This window comes from Carassius carassius, chromosome 11 (assembly GCF_963082965.1).
Source record: "Carassius carassius chromosome 11, fCarCar2.1, whole genome shotgun sequence".
In the NCBI taxonomy this organism is placed as follows: Eukaryota; Metazoa; Chordata; class Actinopteri; order Cypriniformes; family Cyprinidae; genus Carassius; species Carassius carassius.
Window position 1 is genome coordinate 20,535,519 of NC_081765.1, and position 22,405 is coordinate 20,557,923.

The 22,405-nt window shown below is 38.6% G+C and overlaps 2 protein-coding genes across 2 annotated transcripts; one reads left to right on the top strand and one right to left on the bottom strand.

Annotated features, from left to right (window-relative positions):
* Positions 1-2,570: 2,570 nt before the first annotated feature.
* LOC132152461 (ribonuclease H2 subunit B-like) lies at positions 2,571-16,115 on the top strand. Its single transcript, XM_059561217.1, has 11 exons — positions 2,571-2,911; positions 3,148-3,219; positions 3,343-3,450; positions 3,589-3,665; positions 3,750-3,864; positions 7,717-7,781; positions 7,871-7,973; positions 8,062-8,143; positions 15,290-15,335; positions 15,623-15,700; positions 15,938-16,115. The coding sequence occupies exons 1-11, from the start codon at positions 2,848-2,850 to the stop codon at positions 16,046-16,048; spliced, it is 921 nt and encodes a 306-aa protein (XP_059417200.1). The 5' UTR covers positions 2,571-2,847; the 3' UTR covers positions 16,049-16,115.
* A 1,451-nt stretch (positions 16,116-17,566) lies between these two features.
* Positions 17,567-20,765, bottom strand: LOC132152462 (uncharacterized protein C13orf42-like). Its single transcript, XM_059561218.1, has 3 exons — positions 19,932-20,765; positions 19,353-19,497; positions 17,567-18,019 (listed from the first exon to the last, which is right to left on the bottom strand). Exons 1-3 carry the CDS (start codon positions 20,343-20,345, stop codon positions 17,769-17,771), a joined length of 810 nt encoding a protein of 269 aa, XP_059417201.1. The 5' UTR covers positions 20,346-20,765; the 3' UTR covers positions 17,567-17,768.
* Between the last annotated feature and the right edge of the window lie 1,640 nt (positions 20,766-22,405).

Genomic DNA, 22,405 nt, shown 5'->3' on the forward strand with positions numbered 1-22,405 from the left:
AACGAATTTCGTATGCTTTCATTTCCTGTTGTCGTTTCCATATGTGAAAATTAAAAATTCTTCAACAATAGTTTCCTTGTATGAAAATAGGCTACATAAATTCGTCATCACATCCTTATAGTATTTCTGCTTATTTAAAAACGCAGATTAGGCTACGTGATTTAAATAGGCTACATTTAGCAAAATGGCACACCGTTCATGTAGAACAGTTTTGAATCAGTTTGCTATCATACAATACAATTTTGATTTTGGCAAGATAACACAAAATAAATGGATGCCTCAAGACTGTTTCATGAGTTTGCGATATTACTTCCTACCTTCACGTTTGAGTTTCTTGTCCTGTTGAAAATATAAACCGAGCTCGTATTATATTAGCGAAAACTCAGAGATTTGTATTTCGTTTTTACGACCAATTAAAAAAAAAAAAATTCCTGTGTCCACATGAAGCTCAGTTTGACTCCTCAGACTTCTGAAGTGACAGATCTGTGAATGTAAAACACGATATTCCCTACGTGGTTGTCAAAAATGAAAATGCTTCAGTTCAATGCATATCTGTATGTTGCCCCTCCTACTATGAATTGAGATGGAAAACTGACAGTATATAATCCAAACATTCTCAAATCAGCGCGTGACTTTAATCTGATGAGCGATAGTAAGATTACACGATGTCAACCATGGGCTACTTCGCTCCTGGGTGTGCACAAGTAAAACTACAAACCAAACCCCTGTAAAATTACACTATTTTCTTTCCAGCAGTGTTATGGCAGCATGTTTAATGTGCAAAGTGTGTTTGCCTAATTTTGCATGTGTGTGGGAGGAGGTAAGGCTCAGATGCAAAATAAGAATCGTTATTCTGACATGTTCCATCAGCCACTTTATTAAACAGAGTAACAAGTCAGATGTATAACAAGCGTGCCTTGAAGTTGTGGCATGATCTTTTTTTTTCCTAACCAGATTTCATTCTGTCTCTAACGACTCTAATAGAGCTAGCTACTCTATAGCCTACCTATTGGTGTAATATTGCCATATATCAGAGGAAGTGAGAAAATAACAGAGGGTGCAATGTACCTTGTAACTAGGCTATTACTTAGACTTTCTTATTGGTACATGATCGATAAAAAGACATGTTAATAATTTTTGTGAATGTTTAGAATTGATGTGACATGAATACAATTTGAAATAGATTAAAAAATCTAAACTTTGGTGGACTTTTTGTTTGGAAAATTGTGGAATCGTTACATATGACAACTGAAGAAACTTCCCTTTCGACGGTTATTTTTTTGTACAGCTGGGATGTCCTGGAGCCCCTCTTCCCCCTCCACCATGTCCTTGCTCAGCAGACCTTGGTTGACCTGAATACCTCAAGACTTATAGCAGAACAGGGGGTCCCTGATTCTCAATCAGCCATACACAAATGCACACGCATAGACCAGGACATGTCTTGGTAAGTTGTTTTAATGAGGGACACAAGTGCAAAAGGACACATTTTCAGTCTCACATGATATGAGAGACAAAATGAGCGATAAAGACAGAGGGAATCGTCAGGCATGTTACCCTGACACACAGTCTGACCATACAGAACCATCGACAACAGTGAAGTTTGTTGTAAGATCCTTAAACCGAAAAAGAGGAAAGAGAATGACTGTTAAGCATCTATATATTCTCAATTGCAGTCAACATACACAGTTCAACAAATAGGCTACTGCTTTACCTTCTATGCTGTTCATGCCATGTTTATAGCATATATTTATAAAAATATATTTGGTCTTGTACTTTATCTTTCTTATGAATTGTATGTAGGCCTAGGTATTTCCCATGTCATAGCCTGTTTCTTGTAGACTAAGTTTAAATGCTTTGAAATATGTTTGAATGCTTTGATCATTATCATCTGTCGTGCAAATAAAGCTTCTTTCATTCTGACTGATGTAAGAATAAGATTATTATGATGGTTTAGTACTTGTCTAGAACTTTTATGCAGGCAATAAACAGCAATTGGCCGAAGGGCGTTACTTTATGCATTTTCAAGGCACTGGCGCCATCTAGAGCTCACTGTTAGAAACATTAATTTTGTATAGAGGAGGCCATGTTTCGTGATTAATCTTTCTGTGCTGAAATTCGTTGATTATTAAAATTCTTGACTATTGATGACCATTTGTTGAGACATGTCCCACATGCCCTACAACGTAACCTGCGTATATATAATTCATATAAAATATTTTCACTTTCCAGATTGAAATTGTTCTGTTCTCCCGCACGCCATTTTAAAAGTTTATAATTCGGAAATATATTTTGATTTACTTTGGTGTTTGATTCACATTGGTATTTCTGTTTCTCAACGCTATCGGCAAACTATAATTATATATTATTATTTAGACATTGAAAGTTTACCAACAGATTACATTGTAAGCTGGCTTTTAAATAGATATGATATCATGCAAAATAACTACAAAACACTGGAAAATACTGAGAAAGGTCTCACAGCTGTACTTTGTTGTCTAACATAAATGTGCTACTATGTCTTTAAGAAATCCTGAGAGACTGTACCATTTTGAGAGAGGGGTGTCTGTATACGCGTTTTCAAATTAAATGCTTTTCTCTCTTCACATTAATTAGAGATTTTGGATCTGATGTATTTTTTTTAACTTACTAGTTAAAAAGTTATTACTACTTAAAGTTGTATCAGAATAAAACGTCACTTCGAATTTTTTCTTATTTGTACTGTACACCAATATTTTGCCGCCATTTTATTTTATTTTTTGCAGTCAGAGCCTCGCAAGTATTCCGTTATAACATATCAGGCACAGGCAACCGGTGGATACAGTTTAACGTTTAAGGCCAGTCCTTGAAATGACTACTAAAAAGAAACGCTCTGTGCACAACAACAAAGACAGCTGGGTTGTCATTGCTCCAGGTATCTTATATTTACAATTTTATTGTGTTGCATGCTACACACGTGTACTTGCAGAAATATTATATACAGTGTTTACTGCACGCATAATTTTGCTGAGACTTTGCAATTATGACAAATGTTTAAGTGTGCATTATTAATTCCAACTGTAGGGTCGGTATACTTTTTAAGCCCACTTTTCTTTTAAAAAATCGAATGTAATTTGATTTAGTTTTTTCCCTTCCACCCTTCACTTTCAGATTCAGCACTGGACACAGGCAGGTCTGAAGAGGGTGATCCGTCCTTCATCAAACTAAAGAGTCCTGCTACAGGTGTTACTATACCAATTTAATTAACTGCAACACAGTTTAGATGCGATGCACAACTTTATTTAGTGGTGATGTCTATCTAAATAAACTGCTACTGACTGACAGCTCTGCCCTTATTAAATGCAGGAAGTTCTTCACTGTACCTGTTTGGCTGTGGCGATGTTTCTGTTTATGAAGTAAAAGCCTTTTCTGAAGACTTTCGGTCTTGGTTTATTGGACACACAGTGCAAAGAGGTAAGCTTTCCTTACAGAACATGAACTATCCATTTGATATGATTATAGATCATTGATTTTGATGCTCCGTTTTATTAATCATCTAGTAATTTTCTGATAAGGTGAACTAATTGTTCACTTTTGTTTCCATGTCCTTAGATGGAAGACTACTGTATGTGACTCCCATTGATCCTTTATTTCTGCTGTTGCCATACATTAGCAGTACCACCACCGAGGTAAACAATTAATTAAAAATGCAACTGTTATAATAAAAGCCATGTACATGAGCTTCATCTTTAATGAAGGCACTCTTCCTATAGGGAAAGTTCCAGCCGGTGCAGCAGATGGTGATGGATGAGGATTACCCTGGATGCACAAGACTTCTGCTTTGCAAACATGGATTGGATTCCCTTCATCATGTAGCTGATGAGAAAGGTGTGCATTTGAGTCTGTTGGAACGCATAGAGCCAAGTTCATTACAGATACACTGTGATGTCCAAATTTTGTCCAATTTATAAAAATGTAATCCTCTTTAACAGATTTGATTTTATTTTATTTTATTTTCACAACAAAAAACATTTAAAAAACAAAAAAAAACAAAAAAAACAAACAAACAAACAAAAACAAACAAACAGTGTTATACATTTCACAAAAAGAATGTGATGGACAATTGCCGAAAAACCCTCAAGGGGCTTAATTAGTGGCAATCTCCATAGGAACAATTGTATTTAACAAATTAAAAACATATTGTAAAACAATGTAAAATTGGATTTAAAGCACAAACCCATACGGAAAATTCAAACAACTTAGTAACAATAATTTTACTCTCTGTTTAAACTGTTCTTTAGAAACCTCAACAAATGATGGGGGAAGACTATTCCATACCTTTGACCCTCTGTATAATATACTAAACTGTGTTTGAGTCGTACGAGAGTAGGGAGGCCTAATAAGACGACTACTACGAGTCGGATACTGATGAAATTCATTATTAAGAATAAAAATATTACAAAAATGCTGAGGAAATAACTTTTTTATAGAGCTATAAACGAATAAAGCAATTTGAAGCTGATTCACTTGGTAAACACTAAGAATACTTGCCTGAGCAAACAGTGATTGGGAGGGGTGTCTACGATTTACACAAAATATTATTCTTAAAGCTCGCTTCTGAAGTCGAAAAATAGATTCTAGTTTAGTTGGGTGGGTACTAGCCCAAGGCAACATTACAGTAATTGATATATGGATACAACATTGAATAATACAACATAATTGCAACTTTTTTGTTAATCAAATGCCGTATTTTTCCTAATATACCGACCACTTTGGCTATTTTTGTACTTATGGCACTAATTTGAGGTTTCCAAGATAAAGAGTCATCTAGTATAACGCAGAGGAAACAAGCAGATCTAACATTGTTAATGGAGATATTATCAATTTGAATTTTCATTGAAGATTTAAATGTGTTAGACTTAATACCAAACAATATGTAACTTGTTTTTTTTATGTTAAGTGACAATTTGTTGGACTTGAACCAAGTAGATAACTTGTCAAGTTCTTCATTAACTACTTTTATTAAGATTTCTGGATTTTTATGGGAATAAAATACACTTGTATCATCTGCAAATAAAATTTTAGAAAGTTTATCTGAGACATTAGGGAGGTCATTAACATATAATAAAAATAACAAGGGACCCAAGATGGAACCCTGCGGTAAGCCGCACTGAAGGAGAAGGAAAGGGGATTCTGTCCCATTATAATTAACAGATTGATATCGGTCTGAAAGATAATTGGTGAACCAGAGTAGTGACTTGTTTCGTATACCATAATGTGAAAGTTTTTTTAACAGGATGGAATGGTCAACGGTATCAAATGCCTTTGAAAGATCCAGAAAAATACCTATAGTGTTTTCATTTCTATCTTTTGCTTTATATATCTCAGTCAAAAAATGGACAAGTGCCATGTAAGTGGAATGTTGTTTCCTAAAACCGTACTGGTGTGCATATAAAATATTATTTTTGTCCAGATGTTTAATTAATCTTGAGTAAACAAGTTTTTCGAGAACTTTGGACAGGGCTGGTAGCACAGAAATTGGTCTATAATTGTTAAAAATAGCATGGTCATCTTCTTTATAAACTGGTGTAATTTTCGCCATTTTCAACTCTACAGGTACAATTCCTTGGTCTAGGGAAAGATTATAAATATAAAGTAATGGTTTAATGATATCGGGATAAATTGCTTTTAATATTTTACTGTCAATCATATCATGTCCTGGTGAACAGTCTTTTAAATTGATAATTATATCTCTAATCTCATCCTCGGTAACAGAAGTAAAGTTAAAATCCTCAGACACTGGAAAATTCATGTATTCTAGTGGTCCAAAATGACTAGGTGGAATTTTAGAAGCCAATGTTGGACCTACATCAGAGAAAAAGACATTAAATCTTTTGGCAATTTGTTGCGGATCTGAAACAATAGAATCGTCAATCTTAAATTCATTTGGTAAATGCTTTTTAGAATGTGTTTTATTAAGAATACAGTTAATGGTTCTCCATAAAGAAGATGCATTATTTTTATATTCGACCAATTTCCTATTGTAATAATGGGTTTTTGCTCCTCTTATGACATGATTTAATCTGTTTCTATATTTTTTGAATTGCAATAGATGAAATGGAGTAGGACAAAGAATGTATTTTTTATATAATTTATTTTTGATTTTCATGGACTTTATGATAACTGGAGTTATCCACGGTTTGGACAATTTGCGCTTCAAAGGCACTGATTGGAGAGGAAAACACGAGTTGTAAACCTGAGTAACATTTTTTATAAACAATGAAAAGGCCTTCTGGGTATCTACTTTTTGATAAATTTCACTCCATGATATTTACCTTACAGCGTGTCTGAAATTTATCAAATTTCTTTCACTAAAAATTCGTCTATATTTAACGTTTTGTATAGGGGGGCAATTTTCAGTCTCATCAGCAGTGATCAAAAATATGGGACAGTGATCAGCCACATCAATGCACAGGACACCGGATTTCATAGTCTTATTATACACATTAGTAAAAATATTATCTATACGAGTTGCTGAGGTATTAGTCACTCTGGTGGGAACTGAAATCATAGGATTAAAGCTATAAGAAGACATAGTATCAGTAAATTCTTGAATTAACATATTTCCCTGACTATTTTCAATATTAATGTTAAAGTCACCCATTATGTAACAATTTTTCCTTTCATTAGAAATGATGTCCAGTACATTTGAGATGTCTGTAATAAATGCAGAGAGGTCACAATTAGGTGGTCTATAGATACATAAAATTATTGCTAATTTAGTTTCTACTGCTACTACTTCCGAAGAAGAATTAAAAAGCTTTTCAAAGTCACATCTTTCTTTATAATGTAGACTAGAATTGATAAACAGAGAAACCCCTCCACCCACCCTTCCCTCTCTACATCTAAAAATATGTTTGTAATCTTCTAAATGAAAATTCCCAGCTGTTTTGTCAGTCAGCCATGTTTCAGTAAGCCCTATCACATTAAAGGTATAATTTAGATTTTCAAGGCAAGTGGATAAACCCTCAAAGTTTTTAGATAAACTACGAACATTAATATGAAGGAAAGAAAGATATTTTTCAGTACTAAGAGAATTTGTCAGAGTTTTGAAAGTACTTTCACAATAGTATTCAGAGGTGCCAAAATAATTCTGTTGTAGTTGGAGAATATTATTTTGGTCTGGATCAGGAGAAATCATCATGCATGTGGACTAGATCAAAATAAATTGACATGCATGTACAATGAGAGGAATTATTTGAGCTTCACTGGTAGTTGCCATCTGATGTTATTGACGGGGTTTAACTATGAGCCGATCATAGCTAATAACAGCAAAGTTTCCCCTCTCTCTGGCCTCCTTCATAGCTGGAAACAGTTCGGCCCTCTTCTTCCTAATGCGATCAGAAAAATCTTCATTAACATAGACACCAGTGTTTTTGAGATGAGCTTTCGCCTTTGTGAGAATAAGTTCTTCATCCTTGTAACGTAGAAATTTTACAACAATTGGTCTTGGTTTTGTGGTTATTTGCTGTTTCAAGTTTCCAATACGATGAGCTCTTTCAATTTCAATACATTTCGGATCAATTTTAAGCTTGTCATTAAAAAATTCCCTCACCTTCTTCTCAGAGTCTGGCCACGATTCAAATGCGTTATCCTGGGTTAAGCCATCAATTATCAGATTATTTCTGCGACTCTGGTTATCAAGGGAATCAATTTTTAAGGCAAGATCTTTCTCTTCAGAGGTAGGTGGATTAAAGTTTCACAGATATAACCAGGAGAAGACCTTGGAGTGGCTCAAGAAAAAGGTTTATACATTTTTTTTAACCTGTATAAAAATCATAAATTATTTCAATATTGTGTGTTTTAAGTTGCATTAAAAAAACAATATTTTTAGGTCCAACGCACAGTAAGCACACTCAAAAAGAGCAACATATCTGTGGGTGGAGGAGTGAAATCCAGCACGTTTGTCAGAGTGAAGCAGGAAGATGCTACTGAAGGTAAAAAGGGATGAATAAATCAGGGTAGATTATGTTTGTATGTATTATTTGCTTATGTTATTGTTTTTTTTTTTTTATATATATATAGAAGACTACTTACGTTACGCACATGGTCTCATATCAGAGTACATCAGTGAAGACCTGAGCAAAGACCTCCTCAAGCATCTGCAGTATGTGTACCTACACTGATCATTCACATCACTTCACAAATAGTAGTACACCATGTAACTTTTTTTGTCCAAAATAACATAATGATTGAGTACATCATGAATCCATCTTCTAAAAATGTGTTTTTGCCTTATACTGGATCACTACAGTACACCTATGTCAAGTGTTTATATACAGGCTATTCTAGACCTTGTGGGACATCAATCGCATCCGAGTAGCCCCCTGTGTGACTTGTCATATACATGTAGTTTTGGTTATGAACTGCTAGAGCACCAGTTATATACGGCGCTTTTCCACTGCGTGTTACGGCTCAGTATGGTACAGCACTGCTCGACCAGGCTTGGTATGCATTTGCACTGCAGTTTAATACTGCTTTAGAGTGGGCGGGATTATTCACATGTCGTTATAGTTGCGCTGCCTCTACTGCCACGACTTGTGAAAAACATTTTCATTTTGCGTCACTCCATCAAGCTCTCGCTGGATTTGCTCCTCTGCTATCAGAGAGAGGAACGTCTATTCTTCATCAACAGACAACGAAACAGCCATTTTTGGTTTGTTAAAAAAGGTGCGCTCGTTAAAAACCATTCGATCCTTCACTGGCTGTGCTGGGGCCTGTACCATGAAGCCGGTTTAGCTGGCTAGCCAGGTAAGTTTCAGTTTAGTTTGCACCAATCCTGGGTTTTAGCGACATTCAATGCCTTAGTAACTTACACCCCACAGCTAACCTGTTCTAGGGCAAAATTATGTTCTGGTTTAGAGAGCTCAAACAGAAATTTGACCAATCAGCTTCAAGCAAAGTGATGCATCTCTGATGCAATTAAGCCACTCCCCCAGTTTCTCTTACTCCAAATTATAGGACGCTACACAGTAAATTTTTATAAAAGATAAAATAATATGATTTTTAGAGATGATTATTTTTTATAATTATGTTATATGATTTATATAATTATAATATTAGATTAATATACCCTTAATTAAGTAGTACTTATTAAGATTTTATTTAAAATTAATATAAACATATATAGATAATATTTAATATAAATAAGTTTTAGAATCAATAGCTTTAAACAATACTACATATGAGCTTAGATTTTTAATTGTTATTATACCTATAAATATTATCCACTCTATCAACTAACTTTACACCTTTTACTTACACTTATATGACAAGATGTTTTCTTTAAGTTAAAGGATAGATCGTTTCATCTTGTAAATGTGTTTCAATTCTTTATATTGTTCAATCTTTTAATCTTTGGTAGTGAATTGCAATTGCAATGACTCTCTCGTGAGAAGTGAATCAAAGTTTCAAGGCATGCGATTGGCTGTTTATTACTGATGTCACTCTTTCATGTGCACCTGCTCCATTAACTCAGGATCAAGCCTGAGTTGAAAGAGAAAGTTGATGATCAGCTTCACGGTACCAACAAAGCGAGATTGGACTGGTTTGGTTTTTTGTCAACTCAAAACTTACCCTGTAACCCCGAGTTTGTTCAGCCACCATCATGTTACAGGCCCCTGATTTAAATCTAGCGGTTCTGTTGTGTTTGTGTCACAAGTTCAGTGATGCCGGTAGCAATGATTCTCTCCAGCCAATCCATGATCAGCAGAGTAAACGTGTCACGTTTTGGTAACGGTACGGTTCACTTGGAACCTCAACTGAGGTGGTACTAAAACAAAGTACCAAGTACCAGGTACTGTACCCAGTGGAAAACCCCCCAAAAGTGAACCGTACCCAACAGTACCGTGCTGTACCATGCAGTGGAAAAGGGACATTAGTGTACTTTTATACAGTGTGATATCATATTTATCAGGTTTGTAGTGGCCAATGAACACCCTGCTCTCTAAGATATTGGCATCAGCCATCAGAATAACACAGGTGCTAGTCATTTAATTAGAATATCATCAAAAAGTTGATTTATTTCACTAATTCCATTCAAAAAGTGAAACTTGTATAATATATTCATTCATTCATTACACACAGACTGATATATTTCAAATGTTTATTTCTTTTAATTTTAATGATTATAACTGACAACTAAGAAAAATCCCAAATTCAGTATCTAGTATTATTATTATTATTATTATTATTATCTAGTATTTAGCACCTGTACATATCAGTCAACCACTACTTACAAACAGTGTTGGGAAGGTTACTTTGGAAATGTAATAGAAGTTACCCTGTTTAAAATGTAATAGTAGTGTAACTTTTTCAATTACTTTATTAAAGTAATGTAACTAATTACTTTTGAGTACTTTTTGATTACTTTTTAAATTTGTGAAAATTAAATAATAATAAATAAAAGCATATACATCAACTTAAATACAGTTATCTAATAAGCATGTGTCATATTCTGTATAATAGACTCCTGAAACATTGGTGTTTTTTTTAAACTGCTGTCTCTTTGTATATGATGATAGTTTTCTCAAAATAAGTAAAATGCATGAAGTGACACAGAGCAGTTCTAGAAATTATGTTTATGTGCTCGTGTACTCCTATATTGAGATGGCAGAGGTTGAAAACACTGCGAGCTTCAGTAGGGCTATCTGTAGTAAATGAAACCATGTCTTTGCCATTAATTTACAGGAGGGGCGGACTGGGAAAAAAATTCAGACTGGAAAATTCAAACTCATACAAACAAATTCATGGACAAAGCTATTTTTTTTATGGACCTGACATAAAAAAGGTTTAAATCTTTAATTTGGGGACATGCAAAATAATTAAAAGTTATCTCCTGAACTGTGTCACGGCTTACGCTGCTGGAAGGAACACGGAGCCGAGGGATAAACGAAACAAGGATTTATTAAATCAAACATAGGCAAGGTAAGAAGCAAATAACAGGTGGCAAGTGGCAAGTAACAGGTAACAAGTGGACAAGTAGACAAGGAACTAGTAACGAGTAGACGAGTAGACCCGACAAAACAGAACTGAAAGGACAAGGCTGTTATACAAGGGATAATGGGGAAACACAGGTGGATGGCATGACTAAATTAACAGGGACATGGAACACATGCGGAAATGACTAGACACACCTGGGAACTAATCAAACCACATAGAGACAGAAACTGGGTCACAGGGGCAAAAACACACAAAATGAGTCCAGGTGTGTGACAGTACTCCCCCCTCCCGGTAGGTGCGTCCTCGCACCGTAGAAACAACAAAGGGAGGCCAGCAGACAGGGACCACAGAGGAAGGAGCCAGGGAGGAGATGACGGAGGGAGGAGCCAGGGAGGAGACAGGAAGGATCTGAAGCAGGAGGCACCCAGCAGGACCCAGGCCACAGCCATAACGGCCCAAGGTGGGGCCGACGGAGGAAGGAGCCATGGAGGAGGAATGGTCACCGACTCCAGGGACTCGACCCACGGCAACGGAGCAAGTGGAGGAGGAGCCCGAGGCGGAGACGGAGAGCCGAAGAGCCAGGGTGACGGGGAGGAGCCGGAGGTCCTAGGCGGAACTGATGGCTCTGGTGACTGACGCGGCGATGTGGATCCGGAAGGCCGCGGTGAGGCCAGAGTGACCGAGGACTGAGGTGTAGCCGAGTGGAATGAAGGAGCCTGACGGAGCCGGAGGGACGGAGGGATGAGGTGAAGCCGGAGGAGTGGAGTCCCGAGGCATAGGATGGACGACGCCAGACCAAGGCGGAGCCGGAGGGACGAGGGAGCCAGGCAGAGCCTGCGGACTGCCGGGCCATGGCGGAGAGGAAGGAGCTAGGAGCCATGGTGGAGCCGACGGGTCAACGGGCCGAGGCGGAGTCCAGGCCTCAGAGGCTGGAGGCGGAGGTGAGGGAGACGCCGACCAAGGCGTCGCTGGAGGATGGCGGTCCCGCTGAGCTCGCACCACAATGATGGTAGGCTGAGGGCGAGCAGAGGGGGAGCCAGACGACAGCGGAGGAGGAGGCAGGAGTGGGTGGGAGGGTGGGAATTTTGGAGGAGCAGGCATTGGAGTAAGCTCTGGGGCTGGAGCCCTTCCTGGGCTTAACGGAGGATCAGGAGCCCGTCCTGGGTTTAACGGAGGATCAGGAGCCCGTCCTGGGCTTAACGGGGGTTCAGGAGCCCGTCATGGGCTTAACGGGGGTTCAGGAGCCCGTCCTCGGCTTAACGGGGGTTCAGGAGCCCGTCCTGGGCTTAAAGGAGGATCAGGAGCCCGTCCTGGGCTTAACGGAAGATCAGGAGCCCGTCCTGGGCTTAACGGAAGATCAGGAGCCCTTCCTGGGCTTAACGGAAGATCAGGAGCCCGTCCTGGGCTTAACGGAAGATCAGGAGCCCGTCCTGGGCTTAACAGAGGCTCAGGAGCCCGTCCTGGGCTTAACGGGGGAACAGGAGCCCATCCTGGGCTTAACAGAGGATCAGGAGCCCGTCCTGGGCTTAACGGGGGAACAGGAGCCCGTCCTGGGCTTAACGGGGGAACAGGAGCCCGTCCTGGGCTTAACGGGGAATCAGGAGCCCTTCCTGGGCTTAACAGAGGATCAGGAGCCCGTCCTGGGCTTACAGGAGGATCAGGAGCCCGTCCTGGGCTTAACAGAGGATCAGGAGCCCGTCCTGGGCTTACAGGAGGATCAGGAGCCCGTCCTGGGCTTAACGGAAGATCAGGAGCCCTTCCTGGGCTTAACAGAGGATCAGGAGCCCGTCCTGGGCTTAACAGAGGATCAGGAGCCCGTCCTGGGCTTACAGGAGGATCAGGAGCCCGTCCTGGGCTTAACGGAAGATCAGGAGCCCTTCCTGGGCTTAACGGAAGATCAGGAGCCCTTCCTGGGCTTAACAGAGGATCAGGAGCCCGTCCTGGGCTTACAGGAGGATCAGGAGCCCGTCCTGGGCTTAACGGAAGATCAGGAGCCCTTCCTGGGCTTAACAGAGGATCTGGCATAGGTGAATTGGAAACCCCCTCATTTTGACCCATTTGGCGCTCCACATTTTGCTCCCTCGTGGTGGGCAGTGTCGCCGGCTCTCGCAGCTGGTCTGACGGGTTGCTCTCTGGCTCTCCGTCATCGGTGGGCTCGGGCTTATGCCTCGTACCGTGGGGAGATTGTAGGCTGGGCTCTGGGTCCAGAGTGGACCTGGCGAGATCCTCCATTGGGCCGACCGTGAGAGGTGACCCATTTCTCACCAGATTCCACTCTATGAATGCGGCGAAATCCTCCCGAGGACCATCTTCGGGCGACAACGCTCTGCACCTGGAGTTCAGGCTGGCGTGATAAAAGGTGCAGAGCGCGTGGTCCGGGTAGCTGGTGGCATTAGCTATCAAGAGAAACCGTCTGGTATGGTCCTCGAGAGACAGTCCCTCCTGCTCCAGCAGGAGGAGGAGGTATTCGGGGCGATAGAGGGGATCCATGACACACTACGGAAAGAAAAAGACTGAAAAAACGAAAAACAAAACGGAGGGAAAACACGCAGTTTTTTTAACTTTTTGGGTCGGGTCTTCTGTCACGGCTTACGCTGCTGGAAGGAACACGGAGCCGAGGGATAAACGAAACAAGGATTTATTAAATCAAACATAGGCAAGGTAAGAAGCAAATAACAGGTGGCAAGTGGCAAGTAACAGGTAACAAGTGGACAAGTAGACAAGGAACTAGTAACGAGTAGACGAGTAGACCCGACAAAACAGAACTGAAAGGACAAGGCTGTTATACAAGGGATAATGGGGAAACACAGGTGGATGGCATGACTAAATTAACAGGGACATGGAACACATGCGGAAATGACTAGACACACCTGGGAACTAATCAAACCACATAGAGACAGAAACTGGGTCACAGGGGCAAAAACACACAAAATGAGTCCAGGTGTGTGACAAACTGCACCTTCACTTCTATTTTTCTCTTCAGTCTCTTTATTTTGCCCTGTTATCCATCTCTCTCATGACTTACTCAAGATTGAAAAAAACTATACTTTACAATACAATACCCTACAATACTACAATATCTTTATAGAAAAATCCTAATACTGTACATGAGTCATGTTTTTCCCTTACAAAAATTGACCATGCTTTTATTAGCTTATATAAAAGTAAAATAACCTTGTTTTGTTTTTTGTTTTGCAAATGGATTTGTATTTATTTTTAAATAAATAAATTTGTAAAATAATTTTACATTTTTGGTTACCACAGTTAAACAATAGTAAACTAACCATTTTCTCTGGATTTATAGTAAAATAATAAAACGTTAATAATAACGTTCATAATAATGATGTCCTTTATATAGTATTTTGAGTGATGACTGGTGAGCAACGTGCTGCTGCTTGATTAAATAAATAAAAACACAAAGACAAAAAAGCATCTTTACAGATGAAACTGACCTGAAACCCTGAACAGGAGTTCTGCTTCTCTGCTCCAGCAGTCCACTCTATTCTCTCATTCTCTCATTCTCTCATTCTCTCTCTCTCGCATTGATTACTCTGAGTCTGATCCAAACCGTTTGGCGGAGACGCGGAGAGCGCGCGAGTCATGACTAACACTTCATGACTTATTAGAGATTTAATTATCAAATGGCGGATTCGCAAATGATCGCTTTAGTACATTCGGCAGGCAATTATACAATAATGATATTAAAATAGAGGGCCAAATCGGCTGCCAGGCCACCGGGCAGTCCGCACCTGATTTCCACAGACACGCGGAACGTGCAGGAGTCATACTGTATATTGCATTTTTGGGGCTTGATATTCACAGACACTAGTCGATGTCATGTTTTGATTCAAGTGTACTGACCTAGTTTTGATTTAGTCATCCAAAATGTGGCATATTCCGTCTGCGTTAGGTATTCCGTTTTTATGATTGGATTCTACGAACCAGACTGTGTTTCCGCATCCCGGAAATTATTAGGGCGGTATGTCTCAGAATAGTTAGTGCAATTTGGGAAAGAAATCAGTTAAATCTGTATGTGGATGTGTGTAAATATTCAAATGTAATCCCCTTTGTAATCGTTAAAAATTTCATAAGTAACTGTAATTTAATTACTCATTTTTTCTTAGTAACTGTAACTAATTACAGTTACAATAATTTTGTAATTAAATTACGTAACGCCGTTACATGTAACTAGTTACTCCCCAACACTGCTTACAAACATATAGGACATTCCTAGGCTGTCATTTACTTTGTACCATGTTATTTGTATAGTCAGATTTATGTAGGTATACATTTTTTTGTCTCATATAACAAGGTTGCCAGAGATATCCAGCCCTAAAGAAACAGAGCCGCCTTTTAAGGTAAATCTTTTGGATGGAAATACCAGTGTGCAGTTTGCATATTACTAACATGATTGCATGTTAATAGTTAAATTATGTCTGTCCTTGCTTTACTTGATTTTATGCTTTAATAATTTGCTTTCTGATTTATATTTCTCCTTTAACTCAAGCAGCTTGTCATTGTTTTAAGAAGCAAAATAAATGCTTTGTTTCTGAATGCATTTAGAGGATTGGTGTAGCAGTTCACTTAGATTCAAAAAGATCTTTGCTGGACTTAGTTTTTCTGACTGCTGTCTTTCATTCGGTAGAAACGGAAACTGTCAGATAAACCGGTAGAGGCCGGGGAAGACTACACCAAGTTCAACAGTGCTGATTTTACACGAAAAGTGAGTTAGAATCACAAACATAGTGGTTATAGGTTTTATGATACAAACATTGGAAGAAATGGCATTACATGCTACAGCAGAACTGTCTGTTTCTCTCTGTCTATGCCTTAAATAATCATTCAGCAGTTAATGCTTAAAGTATTATTGGTTGTAAATGTACTTTTCCCGCTTAATTTTAGCTACTATACTACAGTTTGGATAATTCTAATATTTAAAATATGTTCTATGTTATCTTAGCCACCAAAGAAGATGACTGCAGCTCAGAAGAGTCTGGCCAAAGTAGACAAATCTGGGATGAAGTGCTTGTCGGCATTCTTCAGCCCCAAAGTCAAACAAGAGAAGAACTGACTCAGTGAGTGAGTGAGTGTTTGTGCGAGTGTCAAACATTTTGCTAATAAAGGTATTAGAAAATAAATTTTGCTCCACTGTTTGCTTTATTTTTCCACTCATAATGTGCTGTGTTTAATGCAGCACTATACAATACTTCAATTAAAAAAAAATAACTTGCACCTGTTGTTATTGTGATTTTTAGTTTTTATAGTTTGAAAGGGTAATACCCAATTCCTGCTTCCTTTTTTGAAAAAAAGAAACCAGCCCTTTTTAGCTCTGGATTCTAACACATGTATGTAGTTCCTCTTTCTGTCAGTCTGACTAGTAGAAATACATCACTTGATCAGTAGCTGAAGTAGTTAACACAGTTGAGCACTCTTTTCTTGCTTGCTGGTGTACTAACAGATAATCACAAATCAATCACAATCATCATAAACATTAATAAAAAAAGATTGTACCATCTACACACTAAGGCACCTAGTACCAGTTTGAGGGATGTCATATAATGAAATGCTATAGTAAGGATCCCCAAAGTTTTACTTTATTACACTTAACACATGCAAAATGCAGGTGTTAGTTTTGCATTTGGTAAATTAAGACTCAACTATCATAACTAGGCAGTTGATAGCTAGCCCCTTGGGCCTGATGTGTTTTGCTTCACTCGTATGTCTGGTCCCTGTCTGAATATCTAACTGTTAACCAGACAGGTGATTCTCGGACCTGCGTTATTGTGATAAGGAAATTCTTGTTGCTGGAATCAGTGTACAGGATGATTGTTCAGTGTTCAGACTCTTAATTGCCTGAAGCATTTGTTATCGAAAGCTGATGACAAAAAGGTTCTGATCTGCTGTGGATAATTTATGAAGCTTGGGCAGTGAGTAAGCATTGACATTACGTAACAGAGCTCGCATCCTCTGTGGTGATTCAGACTATTCCTTGTTTGCACAACTGAACTTTTAATCATCTGGGCACAAACAGTGGAAACAGGTCAGCATTGCTTTAAGGAACATTCCAATATTTTTGAAAATAGGCTCATTTTCCATCTCCCCTAGAGTTAAACCATTGTTTTACCATTTTCAAATCCATTCAACCAATCTCTGGGCCTGGCGGTAGCACTTTAGCTGTAGCTCAGCATACATCATTGAATCTGATTAGACCGTCAGCATCTCGCTCAAAAATGACCAAAGAGTTTCAATATTTTTCCTATTTAAAACTTGACTCTTCTATAGTTACATCGTGTACTAAGACCAATGGAAAATCAAAAGTTGCGATTTTCTAGACAGGTGCAACGATATTGCGTAGTGCCTGAAAATAGTCCCCAGCTAACTTCCAATGGTAGCTCATTTTCAGGCACTTGCATAATATCACTGCGGCTGCAGCACCCATGGTACGGCAGCAAAGCTCCTTGATTATTACACCGGATTGATAGTATAGTTCCTTGCCATATCGGCCTAGAAAATCTCAGCTTTTCATTTTCTGTCGGTCTTAGTACACAATGGAACTACAGAAGAGTCAAGTTTTAAATAGGAAAAATATCAAAACTCTTTGGTCATTTATGAGCGAGTTCCTCACGGTCAAATCAGATTCAATGATTTATGCTAAGCTACAGCTAAAGTTCTACCACCAGACGCAGAGATTGGCTGAATGCATTCAAAAATGGTAAAACTCAACTGTTTAACATTAGGGGAGTTGGAAAATGAGCCTATTTTCAAAAATAGTGGCATGTTCCTTTAAGCAGCTAGTCTTTCTTCTTGAGCTTGGGTTTGAAGCGCAGAGTCTGAAAGGCACTCTCCACCACTTTTGGCAGGTGGATTGGGTTTCGTTGTAGACGTCTCCTGCTACCTGTGCTTCCCATGTCCCCCTTCCGCTGGGCTGCCTGCCCGTGACTGATATCTGAATTCTTGGGCTGCGACTCTGTCATGGAGATTCGACGAGGGTCCCGAAGTACCCAGTTAGAGTGAAGGTCATGTTCGCTGGTACTAGTAGCCACTAAAGAAAAATTAAAATGGGAGGATGGAGAGAAACAGACATAAACAATAAAAAATTTATGACTGAACCATGAAGGGGAAAAAGCTAAATACATCTAAGTGACCAAGCTTTCCATTAAGGTGTACACGGTTGCAACGTCCTACAATTGCATCTTCCATGCAGTCTTTAGAGTTCACTAGAGTTAACTTAAAGATAGGCTTAAAGGGGTCATATGACGTTGCTAAAAAGAACATTATCTTGTGTATTTGGTGTAATGCAATGTATTTATGCGGTTAATGTTAAAAAAACACATTATTTTCCATATAATGTACATTATTGATGCTCCTCTATGCCTCGCTTTTCTGAAACGCATCGATTTTTTTACAAAGCTCATCGTTCTGAAAAAGAAATGTATACGCTGATTAGCCAGCTATCCAGTGCATTGTGATTGATCGAATGCCTCAAGCATGTGATGGAAATGTAACACCATTTAACATACTGTGATGCCATCTCCTGGCACAATGAGACAAAACCAATAAAACCGAATACAAATAAGGCATTTGTTGCATCCAGTGGGGACATAATTACTGATTACAATGACTTATACTGTCTTTTTACGCATTGCGTTGCATATTGCACCTCATAAACATAAAACTATTTCTGCATTTATGATCGAAGAAACGACAAACAAGCTCTACACTACACTTCTGAAAACTTGCGTTTGAATCATCATTGGCAAATTCTTTAAATATTAAAAACTTACTTACAGACTGTGAGTCAGAAGCGCCTGACTGTCCTTTCAAAGCTGGAGCTGCCACACTTTATAGAAACAGCCTTTGTGCAACAGACGCATTGTAGGCTACTGGTTCAGGAAACAGTCCTCATCCTCCATAAAATTTGCTGCACGCATCTGAATATTTAGGTTGAACTGTTCTGGAACAGTGTTGTAAATACAACTTAATCACTGGTTGCTAGTTGTGTCCACTTGAAAGATCAAACAAAGTAGTTTTGCTTTCAGAATGAAATACACAGCATCTCCACAACATGGCTGTGGCAGCAATAAAAAGTTACGCCTTCTTTCTTTGCTAGAACATTTGGGCGGTGTTATGCAAATCTTCCCACATCATGACATAGACATGGGGGTGTGTTAGAATTAGCCATTTTAGGAGGGCATGGTTGACCTTTTTTGAACTGGTTTGAACTTTTATATAGAATATCTCTATGGATTTAAGACTTAAGTCTTTGCAACTTTACAGATCTTCTTTATGCACCAAGAGCTGTAAACACTCCAAAGAGAAGGGAAAAATTGAAATCGCATCATATGACCCCTTTAAGTAATAAGCTCCACACTCACCTATGAAGTCCACATCTGCATGCCCATTATCCATATGTGGTTTTCGACTGGGCTCTGGGTCACAGCTTGCAATGACTGCATCAAAGAACTGGAGTGTGTCTTCCTCATTTGGGATTGGTGGAGCAGAAGGTTCAGGCCTTGAAGTCTTTAAAATAAGATGATGTATGTATTATGCATACTTTTAGTTGCATTGCTTACTCAAACTTATTTCATTAGCATAGGTTCCTTTGAGATTTTTCTCAAATTTTAGAACTGATGAACCACAAAACTATGCCTGGTCATGCAATCCTTCTTTAAAAAATGATCAAGGATTTTCCCCACAAAACAAACCTACAACAGCCAAATATAATTGAGTGAACTGCAAAAAGAGAACATTTCATATTTTCCCTTTTTTTCATCAAGATCAGACCTTTTCATTGGCCACACTTTATTTTATGGTCCCATTCTCACTATTAACACCCTAACTACGACTCTAATTCTGTAGACAAATTGGCACAACTTGATTTGCTTTGCCCTAATAATGTTCTCAATCTCTTATATTAAGTTTGAACATGCAAACCTTGCCTTGTTGCCTCTCACCTGTGCAGCTCTGTTTTGCGGTGGCCGGGGTGCGGGGTTCTTCTTGCGGGACGTGGTCTCTTTGCGTTCGCTGTTCTTGAGGTCATTGATGCTCTTGGTGTACTGCCGCCTGAGCGCCACCAGTTCCTGTAAGTACTCTAAGCAGTTCTGGTTCTGGGAATAGAGCCATACTCGGTCCTCTCGGCTCTGGTAGTAATACAGTGCAGTGCAGGACTCGACGCTCACTGCGCTCACGCTTCGCTTCAGCGTGGTGTCCTGCGGCGCGCGTCTGCTCTCCCCGACCACGAGCATAGACGTGCTCCGGACCAGTTTCACAGTGCACGCGCTGTGGTAGTCCTCATTGGGCCTGAACCTGTCCCGTGAGCGAGGTCCAAGATGGTTCGCACGGAAAGCTGCGTTGATTTTCTTAAACATAACAGTCTCTGTCTGGGTGTTGTAGTTTAGTGGTTAAATATCTGGGCTGATATGTGAAAAAATGTTGGTTCAAACCCCACGAGGGTTCTATCACCATTTTGTTCTTGATCGAGACACTTAATATCGTAAGTCATTAAGAAAAGCCCTAAAAACATCAAATTAATTACTTAGCTTGTTTAGTAACCTTTAAATTTATATAATAACTTTTATAGGTGACAGTCAGCCTGTTCTTCTTCTCCATATCCCTCTCCGCGTTGCTCCTCTCGCGCAAACTTACTTTATATGTTGATGGAATCCAGAGCCAAGATCGAGTTTTGTTGGTTGATTTCGTCCATGGTGCGAAACAGCTGTTTTTGAGCCAAACGCGTTAAGGACATATTATAGACGATGCTTATTTCTTATCTGTATGAAAGAAGTCATGGTAAGTTTCTAACGCAGCCATGGCGACGGTGCGCTTGTAACTGTACGCTAACACATGAATAATGAACAAACATTAGACATATTAGACTACATGCATCTGCTATCACAGTTAGACCTATGATGCATATGTTACATAACATTCTATACAGTTTCATTTGCATAAAAACCAGGTAAACCATAAATCGCCTTGGATAAAAGATCTCCTAAATTACAGTTCGCTATTATATTCTATTTAATTACTAAATAACCTATAATTCTGAACATTATTTAACGGTACTATTTGTAACTGAATAGTTAAAAGATGGAAAATAGACTTGTATTTAACCCACATTTGGAAAAATGTATCAACTTAATATAAACTTTTTTTTTAATAGCAATCTTAATGTGAAAATAATAGGCCTATAAAAAACTGATTTAAAACCATCATAAATTAATCAATCTTAATACATTGAAATTAATAGTAAGTGTCATGTTCTGTGATGCTCTAATGTTTAACATGATGGTATACTGGAAACATATTACAGAACAACTGTATTGTTTTTTTACACTACAAAAAAGTAAAATAAAGTAATAAAAATGACAGTATTACCATGTATTTGCTAAATTATGATGATAAATTATGTCTCTGATATATTATCAGAACTTAAAAGTAATAAATTGCTGGGTTTCAGGATGATACAAACAAAGCTGGGTACAGATCCATTCATATTAAATATAAGTTGGACACTTGAGCTAGAGGCACTAAGATGGGACGGCTAAAGTTTCTGGTGGGGTATTGGGTGGACTCTGCGAGCTGTGTGGTCACCGTTAAGGGAGTTTATTCCTTGTGTGTACTGAAGGATCTAAGGATCATCAAATGCTTTGTTGCTTCAAGTAAGCAATCTCAATTTATTTATTTATTTATTTTTATTCAGATACAAAATGTACTCTCTCTCTCCATCTCTTTATATATTAACCTTATTTCTGACCCTTTGAATTAAATGTTTTTTTTTAAGGGTGGGTTATTTGAGATTAAAGCACAATAATGAACTGGCATGCAAAAAAAAAATAAAGTAAAAAACAAAAAAATAAAATAAATGAAAGTGGCATGACATTCTCCACAGGTTGTTGTATATATTAAAACGTCAGCCAATTTGACTGGTTTTGTGTTCTGAATTTTTGTCTGTCTAAATAAGTACTTTCATAGACATTATGAAAACTACTATATACATTCTTCTTGTGCAAATTATGAGATTATGATTTTGTCACCAACCTTTTAGCCGATTAACCAGCGCTACATAGACGTGTGTTTAATCTACATGTCAGTGGTTTACACTGGTATTGGATTATTTGGTTTCATTGAGGAAATAAAGACACACTGTTACATACGATTCTGAATAGCTGCAGGTGCAAACGTTGGTATTAGAGGAAATATGCGGCCTATAAAGACATTTTTTCATTCTAATGAAACTGCCAAATATAACAGCTGCTTGAAGTAGTGTGAGAGAGAAAAAGAATAACAGAATACAACAATGTGCCAATCAATACCCAGAATAGGACCATGGTCCATCTCCCATAGCACAGGCAGTCCTTTTATTCACCACATTTATGTTTTATGTACTTAGTCTCTCCATTATGGAAATTACAGACAACCTCCTTTT